General features: G+C 43.6%; 1 protein-coding gene across 1 annotated transcript; it reads right to left on the reverse strand.

The window, feature by feature from the left end:
• Positions 1–3,098: 3,098 nt before the first annotated feature.
• On the reverse strand, positions 3,099–13,251 carry UBE2A (ubiquitin conjugating enzyme E2 A). Its single transcript, XM_066249434.1, has 6 exons — positions 13,013–13,251; positions 12,816–12,896; positions 12,428–12,453; positions 4,989–5,078; positions 3,961–4,049; positions 3,099–3,671 (listed from the first exon to the last, which is right to left on the reverse strand). Exons 1-6 carry the CDS (start codon positions 13,054–13,056, stop codon positions 3,543–3,545), a joined length of 459 nt encoding a protein of 152 aa, XP_066105531.1. The 5' UTR covers positions 13,057–13,251; the 3' UTR covers positions 3,099–3,542.
• Between the last annotated feature and the right edge of the window lie 428 nt (positions 13,252–13,679).

Raw genomic sequence — 13,679 nt, forward strand, 5'->3', positions numbered from 1 at the left:
AAAACCAAGTATGCTGAGAAGTAATTTTGGCAAGAATGAGCTGCTGAGAACTTTGCTCTTCAATTTTGTGCCCTATTGTTTCCTGTATTTTCCCTTTCTTTAAAACAGTCATATTTAACCTGGTAACCATGCACAGGTACATGAGCAGTTCCATGTTTTGAGTTATTTAAACATGGTATACTAAGGAACTGTTTTCAGTTATATAAATACATATTCATGTATATACGTATTTATCATTGTATATATTATATAATTTGTATATATATAATTGAGTCATACAGATCTTAAATTTTTTTCCATCCACTGTGACTGAAAAATGAATGGAAATTTCATGCCTTCTGTTGAGATCCTCTTTTTAGTAGTATGTAATGAATCACTTTACTACGGGAAACCCCTTAAGCTGGAGACGGGTCCTAAATAAAGGACCCTAATTACAACCTTTGTTCCTCATCATCCCTCCTTCCCCCCACATCAGCAGTTGCAGATTTGAAGACTCAAGTTTAGATCTATCACTTGAAAAGGAACCTCACATAACCTGTTCTAAATTATATACAGGCAGCCTGTGGTATCTGTTTAAAAAAAAGATTGTAAAAAAAAAGGGAAAATTATCATTAAACATCAAATTAATGGTTTCTGGTACCTTTTATCATGGTTTACCATGGGCACGATGCTTTAGGAAGTCAGCTTGTTGGTCGAATGTTGTCAAGTTTAAACAGGGTTACCATACAAAGGAGATTGGGAATAGTGTTTCTCAGGAGGTGTACAAAAGAAAAAATATATCTGCATACTCCTGAGCTTGCCTTATTTTTTTAAGTATGGTTAAGTGTCAATAAGCTACCCAACCACAACAGCATAAAACGGTTCGTGTAAAACTGACATATCAAGCGGAGACCAATTTAATGTTTCTACGGTGACACAGAAATGGACATAACGGAAAACAGTGAGCACATTTAAGGATGTTGGTCCCAGGTGAAACGAACCGATGAATGTGGCGGTCAGCGTAGAATGAACTCCCCCACACTGAGCTTCCTTGAAGTGTCATGTCTTAAAGGACCAATAGGTACATATACCGTAAAGACATTTTATTTAGTGCCTCCCCAAACAAGTAAAGAGGTGATTTTCCACAAAGTCGTTGTCGTCCTTGTCTATGTAAAAAGCAGGTTGCTTTTCAGAAGACAGAGTTTTATTTAAGCACAACTTGATTGAGGGTACTGTACTCCCAAACTTTACACAGGACTGAAAACCCCATTTTATAATGGCTTGGTACTGTTTGTTTTTAACCCTTTATGTAGTACAAACTTCATGTAGGTATTCGGGCCCCCTGACCATCCAGAGTACGAGCGTACATGTGTAAGGCAACATTAAAAAAAAGCAAATGCATGTTTTTCTTGTTCCCATAAGTTGGTTATGAAACAAACATGATTTTAAGTTAATAAAACTGTAACTGGAACTAATTTTATTTTTTGAAAAAAACTCAGTACTCATTGTTAGGATTTTTATAGAAGCGTATGTCAGGATCAACAAGTTAGGTATCAGTCTGAGGGTGCTGTTGAATATCCAGCTTTATTCTCCCCCTTACCACAATTTCATTCCTTTGAGTGATAAGAAATTTGAAGTAGCTTTGTTTTATTTGATTTACATTCTGTTAAAATGCTTTTTTTTTTTTTTTTTTTTGTATTGCTGGAAACGGGGAGAGACAGTCAGACTCCCACATGTGCCCGACCGGGATCCACCCGGCACGCCCACCAGGGGGCGACGCTCTGCCCACCAGGGGGCGATGCTCTGCCCCTCCGGGGCGTCACTCTGTTGCGACCAGAGCCACTCAAGCGCCTGGGGCAGAGGCCAAGGAGCCATCCCCAGCGCCCGGCCATCTTTGCTCCAATGGAGCCTCGGCTGCGGGAGGGGAAGAGAGAGCGAGGAAGGAGAGGGGGAGGGGTGGAGAAGCAGATGGGCGCTTCTCCTGTGTGCCCTGGCCGGGAATCGAACCTGGGACTTCTGCACGCCAGGCCGACGCTCTACCACTGAGCCAACCGGCCAGGGCCTAAAATGCTTTTTAAAAAAAGCATTACTACTCAGGACTAAAAGGTCTTCTCCAACAGTATCTATTCTTTTCCCTCTCCCCAAATCTGTACTTTTGTTTTAACCATGTTTCTTTTAAGGGGGGAAGTGAGTACATATGTGATTCCAATACTACTAAAATTTCATACTGAGCTAAAATATAATTATACCTTGACTACAAAATTTTAAGATTATTTTTATTTACAAGTTTTGAAAAATGTACATTTTTTTTTTTTTACATGGGTTACCTGTGTAAAGTTAGATTTAGAAGAGTGGTAAATGCACAAAAGGTGACAATGGAACATTTAGACAAAACATTTACAAGCCTTGTCCCACACTGCTACTTAAAGGTACTGTCTATTCAAAGGTATAAATACCCAAAGAAAGATTGCAAACAATCTGAAGGTTCTTATGATACCAAACGGGAAGAAGAAACTAAAGCATGCAGCATTAACTCAGGATTTGAGTGGAAAATAGTTTGCCACAGATACGCTTCTTTCATTCGGTTAATTAAAACTAAATAGGGGAGGTTACAAATCTGTTCATCTAAGGTAGCACTGCTCCTTTGAAAAGATGTAAGGATCACAAAGCTTTCCTACCTTAAGAAACTAATAATTGTTTCCATTCCTCTGCTCCCACACCTCTTTAGTCAAAATGCTGAAGCCTTCCCGCACAGCTGTCCCTAGGTAGCCATCAGTACAGACAAGCATCAGAGGCTTTAACATGCACGTCAGCAACATCACCTTTTCCCCTCAAATACTTTTATGGCTGCTGGACCCCATGGCTGTGGGACCCGCAGACAAGGCCCACTGTGGTCTGAAACGTAGCGTGGTGTGCCCGGTGAGTATCTTGCCAGGGGAGGATGTGTCAGTGACTACAATTGCTGTACTCCTTTGGCTGAGTCCTTTTAACATGCTTCCTACCAATGAAAACTATCATGTAATTCATACCGGTTAGGTCTTAGAAACATTGCATTTTGAACATTCATCTCTTTAAAATGCATGTTTGAATGGATTTGTTTCCCTGATTTTGATAGGCCCTATTCCAAACATTTGCTTCTAAATCCAATACAAGTGTTTCAGCCAGGGTGAAACACTGCAGCCATCATTTCATTAAAAATAACATCCCGGTCATCAAGCTCTGCAGAAGCACCACTCGTATAACAATTCATTGGAAAAGCTTAGTGTAAAGTACAGCAGCAAAACGCTGCCCTAAAGCTGGCGATGAGCTCCAACAGAAAAGGACTCAGCATTTGCAATGTTTGCACGTAACCCAGGCACAGTACATCTGATCTCATAGAGGGTGTTTTTATGTTGAAGGAGAAGCTAGAAGGGGTAGGAAAAGCTTGGCGAGGGAAGATGAAAACAGCACAATAACTAGTTTGCTTTTAATGAAGTAAATGTAATGACACTGAGGAACAGGAAGATGACAAACATCAATAGATAGTTTCCTTATGCCCAGCCGCCTCTTTCGCTGCCCCCGCGTCAACAGTCACGCCAGCTCTGTTCTACTATCGCAGAAACACGCTTCTCGTATTCCCGCTTGTTCTCCTGGTACAGCTGAGCGGCCTGGCTATTTGCTGGGCTGTTGGGGTTGGGCTCATCCAGTAGAGACTAGAAAGACAATTTGTAAAAGGTCAGTTCCTCCATGCAAAAACAAAAGAAACAAAACAAAAAACATAAGATACTCAATTGAATTGTTGTAAATCATATCTAAATTTGCTCTCAGCACGCTAATCTAGAGTTACATTAATCTGCTAGTAGCTAGGCAAATACATATATTTTCTGGTGGCTTAGGTCTTAATGACCTACATTTTACCTTAAGTTACAGCTTTCAAAAACAATTCAATTGTTAATATAAACATATAAAAGGCCATAGTTTGTCACATGAAGGAAAATTCACCTGTATGGATGTTAAAATAGAAGACACGTCATAAGTTGGACTCCAACGGTTCTGAAGTATGTCCAGACATATACTACCGTCTGCATAGACTAAGGGCAGAGAAGGGTGTTAAACATAATAAAACCATTAAGGCTTTTACAGCAGAATCAAGATAAAGTCAAGAAACCTTTGCTCTTGAGGTTTAGGATCCTAAGCTACTTCGTAGTTAACCTTCCCAAAAAGACATCAGCATTACTAGTGAAATAATCAGGAGAATGTCAAGTGAATCAGTACAGAATGGGAAGATACTTTGGGCTCCTTCTGAAGACTGCCCTATTCTCCAGGAAATCCTAAACATTTTCTGACAGGGTCCGTAGGCACCCACAGACTTGTGAGAAATTCACTCCATCAAATTTGTAAACTGAATCTTCTATATGAAATAACAAAAGATAGCTCTATGCTCACAAGGTTTTGTGTTGGTATGAAGGTAATATCTGATACCCTGGAAAATACTTTATTAACCTGAATAAAAGGCAAGCTCTTCTAGGCTTACTACTGGGAAACAAAAAAAGAAGGAAAGGAAATGCTAAGTTAGAATCACCTGCAGTGTTTCACAATACACACTGGATACCTGGCCTTCCAGAGTCTGACATGCAGTGGGCCTGGAGTGATGCCAGAGCATCTTTATTTTTAAAAGGTTCTGTGATAATTCTGATCTGCATCCAAAGTTGAAAACTACTGTCTTAAACACTAGTGAAAAAATTATAACACAAGACTACCTCAATCAGACCTCACATGAGAAGGAAATCTCCAGAGCATCTTTCAAACCAGGATGCTCTCTGATTCCAAAGAAAGGCCAAGTAGCTTTCCTGCTCTAGTTCTCGGACCACAGCCCCAGACAGCAAGAGCGTCCCGGAACAAGTCCAGTTTTCAGGAAACCTCAGATTGCCGAAATATTCGAGTACCACAGACAAATCCATAGGAAATGTGGAATACCTCCCGAATGAACAGGACGTTAATTTAAATACTGTATTAAAAGTGATACTTGCCATTTGGATGAAACATCTTAGAGACAAATCTGACCGTAGGCGGTTTATTTGGATATTCCTCAGTGAATTCTATTATAAGCTTAAATGTTCCTGTAGTTAGAAAAGAAAGGTTTTAAAAAACATAGTTATCACTTTGTTCAGGAGCACTTTGTTTTTAATACTTTTAATACTATGTGACTTTTTTTCAACTCTTAAATGAAATAATGCAAAGATACAGGGAGACTGGGTAAGAACTACATCTCCAGAAATTGCTCTAAAAATTGACAGATGACACACCACCCAAAGATGATGTTTTTTTTGTTTTGTTTTGTAACTATTCTCCTCTAAACTTAAATACAGCCACCTCAAACTCAAAATTACTACCTGTGGTGTAACTTTAACCACTGTACATTTTGAAGACATCCTTAAAATGACAAGAAACTAGAGCCTAAATTTGGCCTTCTTCCTTCAGAAGACCGGAAGACATCAGGGTCTATTTGCATCAGCTGCCATTATTAAACTCTCCGGAGGTTTTAAAATGGACTAGAAAGGCCCTGGCCGGTTGGCTCAGTGGTAGAGCGTCAGCCTGGTGTGCAGAAGTCCCGAGTTCGATTCCCGGCCAGGGCACACAGGAGAAGCGCCCATCTGCTTCTCCACCCCTCCCCCTCTCCTTCCTCTCTGTCTCTCTGTTCCCCTCCTGCAGCCAAGGCTCCATTGGAGCAAAGATGGCCTGGGCACTGGGGATGGCTCCTTGGCCTCTGCCCCAGACACTGGAGTGGCTCTGGTCGCAACAGAACGACGCCCCGGAGGGGCAAAGCATTGCCCCCTGGTGGGCAGAGCGTCGCCCCCTGGTGGGCGTGCCGGGTGGATCCCAGTCGGGCACATGCGGGAGTCTGTCTGACTGTCTCTCCCCATTTCCAGCTCCAGAAAAATACAAAAAAATTAAAAAAAAATAAAATAAAATGGACTAGAAAGAATGGGATTACAAAGGTCCAAAAATCAATGCTAGAAAAAAAAGTCAATAATCAAATTATTTTTAAAATAGAAGGTAATACGTATAAAAGTATTCACTGGTTCCTTTCAATGTAATGGTAACTCTAGAGTGAAGACATAATAGAATGTAAGCCAGAGAAAACTTCATAGTTCCTCTCAGAACCCTTAAGTATGACTCACAAGGCACTTCCCTAAAATCAACTTATTCACACTACTGGAGGGAATTAATGGCAGAAATAATTTAAAAATCACATTAGATTACATTCATGTCTCCAGAAGATTTAGCTTTCTAATGATGCTTGTTTAGGTTACTATTGAAGTGAATTTATTTTTCTTGAATATGTGTCAACTGAGGTAGCAGAAGGCCCTGAAGCATACTAGATTGTAGACTTAGAAGGAAAAACTAGATTTCATTCAAGAATTGTAGGACTGCGCCTGACCAGGCAGTGGTGCAGTGGATAGAGCGTTGGACTGGGATGCGGAAGGACCCAGGTTCGAGACCCCGAGTTCACCAGCTTGAGTGCGGGCTCATCTGACTTGAGCAAGGCTCACCAGCTTGGACCCAAGGTCACTGGCTCAAGCAAGGGGTTACTTGGTCTGCTGAAGGCCCGCGGACAAGGCACATATGAGAAAGCAATCAATGAACTACTAAGCTGTGACAATGCGCAACAAAAAACTGATGATTGATGCTTCTCATCTCTTTGTTCTTGTCTGTCTCTTCCTATCTATCCCTCTCTCTGACTGTCTCTCAAAAACAAACAAAAACAAAAAACAAAAAAAAAACTAAGGTGTTGCAACGAGCAACGAAAAACTGATAATTGATGCTTCTCATCTCTCTGTTCCTGTCTGTCTGTCCCTGTCTATCCCTCTGACTCTCTCTGTATAAAAAAAAAAATTGTAGGATTGCCTGACCAGGCGGTGGCACAGTGGGTAGAGTGTCAGACTGGGACACGGAGGACCCAGGTTTGAGACCCTGAGGTCACCAGCTTGAGCCCAAGGTCACTAGCTTGAGCAAGGCATTAGAAAGTCTGCTGTACCGCCCCTGGGTCAAGGCACATATGAGAAATCAATCAATGAACTAAGGTGCCGCAACAAAAAATTGGTGCTTCTCATCTCTCTCCCTTCTTGGCTGTCTGTCCCTATCTGTCCCTCCCTCTGATCTCTGTCTCTGTGAAAAAAAAAAAGTAGGAATAAATGTAGGATGGTCCTGGCCAGTCGGCCCAATGGTAGAGCATAGGCCTGGCGTGTGGATGTCCCAGGTTTGATTTCCTATCAAGACACACAGGGGTGCCCTGGCCAGTTGGCTCAGTGGGAGAGCATCGGCCTGGTGTGCAGGAGTCCTGAGTTCGATTTCCAGCCAGGGCACACAGGAGAAGTGCCCATCTGTTTCTCCACCCCTACCCCTCTCCTTCCTCTCTCTCTCTTCCCCTCCTGCAGCCGAGGCTCCATTGGAGCAAAGTTGGCCCCAGCACTGAGGATGGCTCTGTGGCCTCTGCCTCAGGTGCTAGAATGGCTCTGGATGCAACAGAGCAACGCCCCAGATGGGCAGAGCATCGCCCCCTGGTGGGCATGCCGGGTGGATCCTGGTCGGGCGCATGCAGGAGTCTGTCATCTGTCTGACTGCCTCCCCATTTCCAGCTTCGGAAAGATGCAAAAAAAAAAAAAAAAAAAAAAAAGACACAGGAAAAGCAACCATCTGCTTCACCCCCCTCTCCCTTCTCTCTCTCTCTTCCCCTCTCACAACTGGCCAGGGCACTGAAGATGGCACCATGGCCTTGCCTCAGGGGCTAAAATGGCTCCAATTGCAACAGAGCAACAGCCCAGATGGGGAGAGCATTGCCCCCTAGTGGGCATGCTGTGTATATCTCGGTCTGGGCGCATGGGGGAGGGAGTCTGTCTCTCTGCCTCTTCACTTTTCACTTAAGGTACAAAATTTAAAAAAAATTGTAGGATGATGTGATTTGGGGAGATTTATTTTCTTTAAAATGTTATTTTAAATTTGATTTAAATTCAAAACAATTGGGCAACTTATTCTCCTGACTGAAATCTCTTCAAGTAAATTTATGGAATCATTTACCATCTGGTATAAGGTAACACATGTTCTACTATGTTACTTTGGTACATTTAATAAATCACTTACTCTAATACAACAGATCACACTTCAGATAACAGTATAATTTGTTGCTGATTCCTTCAGAGTAGGCAATTTATTTCCTTCTTGCTTCCATTAATAGGTTTATTACCACTAACGGAAAAGTTTGTTTTCTACCAGCAAGTACAAAGGGAACAACTGGATAACAAAGTTGCCCTTGGCATGAACATGTATCTGTTTCAGACTAATTTAAAGTGTAACATGCAGAGACTGTGGACAAGAAAAAAACATTTTGGAATGGACAAACATGCTATAGAGCAGGGTAGTCAACCTTTTTATACCTACAGCCCACTTTTGTATCTCTGTTCGTAGTAAAATCTTCTAAACGCCCACCGGTTCCACAGTAATGGTGATTTATAAAGTAGGGAAGTAACTTTATAAAATTTATAAAGCAGAGTTACAGCAAGTTAAAGCATATAATAATAATTACTTACCAAGTACTTTGTCGGATTTTCGCTAAGCTTGGCAGAATAAATCTTTATAAAACAACTTACTATAGTTAAATCTATCTTTTATTTATACTTTGGTTGCTCCGCTACCGCCCACCATGAAAGCTGGAATGCCCCCTAGTGGGCGGTAGGGACCAGGTTGACTACCACTGCTCTAGGACATCAGAGCGTACTTCACCTTTATCGCCACCTAGCCATAAATCTTCCCCTTTTTGAGGAAGAAATCATAGTTTTCCTTTTCAGTACTACTGATATAATAGGCAAAAAAAGTGGGAGTTGGTGTTAGAGAGTTCAAAACTTTGAGCTTCCTTATGTCTCTCAAGTGTAAACACATTTGGCTCAATGCGGAAATCTGATAAAATGATAGATAAGAGATGCATCATCAAGGCATTGCTCTAATCGGGGCGGGTATCATAGCACACGGAGTTCTCAGGTACTTTAAATTAAAACCACCATTAAATATAGTATCTCAAAATAGTAAAACAACACAATGCAGGCATAAGTGGCACTTTGAAGTCACACTGACCTGGGCTCAAACTCTTGTCATGCTACTTACTAGCTATGAAGTCTTGGGGAAGCCACTCAACCGACCTCAAGCTCGTCATCTGTACAATGGGGTTAATAATAGTACCCACCACAGAACACTGCTGTGAAGTTTCAATGAGGGAAGTATGCACAGTGACACAAAGGAAGTGCTCCACAAATACTAATAGTTCTGAAGTTTCAAGACCCAGGTGAAGGAGGTAAAGCCCCCAAATCTAAACTTCATTATTAGTAAGAAATATACAATTAATGGATTCAAATATTAAATAGGACTTTATCTGTGACCTGCATCAAACACTCAAATTAAATGCAAGCTGAGTACCTATGTTGGTAGCTCTCAAAACCCTTGACTTGAACTGTCTGCCTAACACTTGCCCAGAAGATCAACAAGACACTTACCTAGCTACCAACGAAGAGCCAAGTCTTTTAAAGCGGCTGACTATTCTGAGAAGTGCAACGGAGTGCTTATGTCTACTTGCACATAAATGAGGACTTATGCAAATACTCCAAATGCTTATTTAAAAGGGGATATTTCATATCCCCAGCCACACTGAACAATCAGAGCCTCTAGTATAACCCTCAATTCCATTTCTGAGATCCTAAACTAATGTTAAAGAAATTTAAAATCCTAGAATATGCAATTGAGACTAGTGTATTCTCTGAATATCTGGAAGGCTTTAAAGCAACTGAAAATGTAAACCTCGCCATAGTACACAATCTGGACTGATTTTGTTCCAGTCCCTGAGCAGGCCAAAACATTGTGAGGAAAGGATCAATCCATCGATACATAGGAACCAGGAAAATTACATAAATGTGTTAAATGGCTGGTGTCTGGCAATAGGGAGTGATATGGTTAAACTAAAGAATGGATGTTCTGCTAAAAACATTCACAAAATCAGATTTTTTAAAATACTGGGGTGGCCAAAGAAAACACCTCTGCGGACGTTTTCTGCCATTTGTCCATCAGATTATGACCCCTGAAAGGAAAGCAGAGTACATGTCCTTGAAGCATTTTTTTGATGACTAAAAATTCCGATCTTTAAGATAACACCCTTAAACGAATCACTTAAAAACACCCTTAGTGGATTTTAAGTGATTCGTTTAAAAAAATATATCTTACACCCAAATTCTTAAATATTATGCAAAGCAAACTAGTATCTCACTGTGTCTGTTAACAATTTTTAGATGATGTGGAGAATGATTTATTCCGTAGCCTTTGTATTAGCATAATACGCACAATATTTTTGAGGAAGCATTGCTCCCGCAGGGCTTTGTTTAGTGTGTAAGCTCTCGGAAACATTTCCCTCTCCTCCAAGTCTGTGCAGTTAAATCAGAGTTGTTTGCTTCTAAGATTTTATCTCTTGAACTGGAGTCTGGCTATTCCAGAAACTTCCACTATAAACGGTTTTCAGGAAAGCAGCAAAAAAAAAGTCTGGGGGGCTGTTACTTTATCTAATACATTAGAAGCAGCAAAATCAACTATGCCACCTGTCCCTAATCAATCTTTTCCAGTATATTAGCTAACCATAAATGAGGGGTATTAACAAATGGTCAAAATCTTTTTGCAGCCACAGCCAGTGTTCTAGACGCCCGAGGAAGCATTCTTGGATAGCAGACTACTCAAGAGAATGAATCAGACAAGAGTACTGTTGTTTAGCCTGCGTAATTCCGTTCAGTAATGCCAGGAGAGAGATACACATCATCAAAAATAGAGTCAGTAATGTCAAGAGGGAAAGTCCAGGTAGGTAATGGATTCTATAAGTACCTTTTCAATTCATACCACTTAAAACAAGAGTAGCACCATTAAAATATTTAAGTATCCAACCCCCAGCAAAGTGATGTACTATTAATAAAGCTGTGCCCAACATAAAGAAGTCTAAGTAAAATCAGGAAGAAAAAAAAGTCATTGAAAACACAGCCTGCTAAAGCAAATACACAGTTAATCTGCACATAAAGCTCAGGTAGGAAGAACTAGCACGAATCCCACAGAGCAAAATTCAGTCTGGCTAGGGATCAGCTGAAATGAGTTACCGCACCAAAGAATTGCCTTCAGGATCCCTTTCTCCTGCTGTCATGTCTTTTTATTGGAACACCAAGGAGCAGTGATATTTACCCAGGGAATGAAGGTAGACAGGAAGGTAAAAGTATTCGGGTGAGTGTCTGCAGCCTCCTAGGGAAATCTGAGTATTTGAAACAAATTATAGAATCTGTTGATGCTGTCCCAGCTCACATCTTGTGGACTGGTAGCATCAAAAAGCAACCAAGTTGCCAACATAAGTATGTGCTCAGTAGTTTTCAAAAATGTTTTTGTTCCCACGTTCAAACTGAGTTACATGCGTGCGTGCGTGCGTGCGTGTGCGTGTACACTACACGACTAAAAGAAGGTAAGTCATTGAGAAAAGAGTAACAGAAAGATTCTTTCCTTTTTAAAAATACCTCAAATATTAAAGATGTCAAACAGTAGTTCAAATACTTTTAATCATCTTTTAAGTGAATGAAACTTTCAAAACAAACCCCACACGCACAATTAGGTGCACATAAAACTGTGTCCATGTGAATTTCCTAGTTGTGATATAGTAACACAGCCATTCAGATGTTACCAAAGGAGGGCTTGGGGGAGATCGGTGAAGGGTAGACCGTGTCCCTGCTCTATTATGTATTGTAACTGCACATAAATCTGTAATTACCTCAAAATAGAAAGTTTTTAAAGAAAAAGTCAAAAGCAATTAATGTGTGTTTCTTATGGTCAAATCTAAATCTGTAAAAACCCATTTTAAAATAAGAAACGATATTATACTCAAACTGGCCATTAAAAACCCATTTTCGAGCAGTGAAAGTGGCAGGCGTTCAATGCCATATTGTAGAAAACAGAGCTGTGTGCAAGGATGCTCGCATCCCTTCCATGTCCAAAGAACATATTAAGAACGTGCTGTCCCTACTTCCTGCCCTTGTGGTTGAGTGCTAAGCAGATGTCTATCAGCAAGTGGTTGGGTTGATACTAACTGCGTATCTTGGTGGGGGCTGAATTTTACAGATCAAAGCCCAGACCTCAAAAGTCCTTAACAGGGCTGTGATGCTCCTTTCAAAAAGTGATTGCCTTCCTCACAAATCTTTTTAAAGTAAGCCAGAAAAAAGGTGCAACCTAGTCAAGTAGACAATAGCCAGAGCAACCTGCCCCACAGCGGGTCCCAGTCGGGCCTTCGGGGGGCAGTGGCTAGGGAGTAACGGGGTCCTAATCCTAGGAGGAGGCACTTCCGGGGCGCCCGGGGCCCCTTCCCCCAGGTGCTCAGGCTCCTGAAAGGGGTGTAAAGAAACTCTCTTACCATCTTCAAACGGGGTTCCTTCAGGCCTGCAACACAGACAAAAAGAGTCAGTTCCTGCCTCAGGGGTTCCAGGCTCCCATTTTAGGACACGGCTGTGCCCTGCTCTGCCCACTCCACCTCAGGGAAAGCACCGGCCCGGGCCCAGAGCCACCACGGAGGGATGTGCCAGGCTCCAGAGCCCGGCGCAGGCCGGCCGCCGCGCCCGCCCCGCCCCCCTGGAGAACCCCGCACGGTTCCCCTGACAGCGGGAGCCGAGCTAATCGAGGCACAGGCTCCGGGGAGGCGCCTAGGCCCGGCAGCCCCCGGCGCTGCCCCTCTGCCGCCCCGCCGCCGCCAGGGGCCGCCTCACAGCCCCCACGGCTCGCCAACGCCCGGGACGCACACTCACCCGAAAATGACCGCGTTCCACACCATTATGTTGTTCTCGGACGGAGCCCCGCTGACACCGGCTGGGGGGTCCTCCTGTAACCTTCAGAGAAACACAGCGGGGCCGGGTCCCGCAGCCGCCCCGCCCGCCCCCCGCCCGCCCCGGACCCGCCCTGCGTCCCGCCGGCCGCCCCGGCCGCCGCGGTCCCCGATGGCTACCTCTTGAAGTCCCGCATGAGGCGCCGCCGAGCCGGGGTAGACATATCGCGAGTGGGGTCAGGGCTGGGGCATACACCGAGCTCTCCGGTACCGGCGGATGGTGAGGGGTCCGAGGAGGCGGAAGACGCCGAAGAACCTGGGGAGGAGGCGCCCAGAGGCACAGCACTGCCCCTCTGAAGTCGAGGGTCGATCTGGCGCCGGCTGAGCACCACCCCAGAGTAGACAGGGGCTGAACCAACCTGGAGGGAACGAGGGGGGGATGGAACGCCTGACGCCGGACAGGCCGTACCAACGCGGGCGGGCGGGGGGAGGAAAGTTGCTGAGGTCATTAAACCCTGGCTGAGCAGCGGGGTCTGAGCGGCAAGCTCATGGGGGAACGAAAGCCTACAATTCCCCAGGATTGGGTGGCGGGATCGGCTTGATCCCCAACTGCTAAGCCTAGTACGAACCCTGGGAAGCCTTTTTGGATTCCTCTCTCTCCTCTACCCTCCCCTCCCCTCCTCTACCCTCCCCTCCCCTCCCTTCCCCCTCTCCTTGATCCCTACCTGATAAGTCTAGTACGAACCCGGGGAAGCTTTTTTGGATTCCTCTCCTCTCCTCTCCTCTCCTCTCCTCTCCTCTCCTCTCCTCTCCTCTCCTCTCCTCTCCTCTCCTCACCCCTCCCCTC

This window comes from Saccopteryx bilineata, chromosome X (genome assembly GCF_036850765.1).
Source record: "Saccopteryx bilineata isolate mSacBil1 chromosome X, mSacBil1_pri_phased_curated, whole genome shotgun sequence".
Taxonomy (NCBI): domain Eukaryota; kingdom Metazoa; phylum Chordata; class Mammalia; order Chiroptera; family Emballonuridae; genus Saccopteryx; species Saccopteryx bilineata.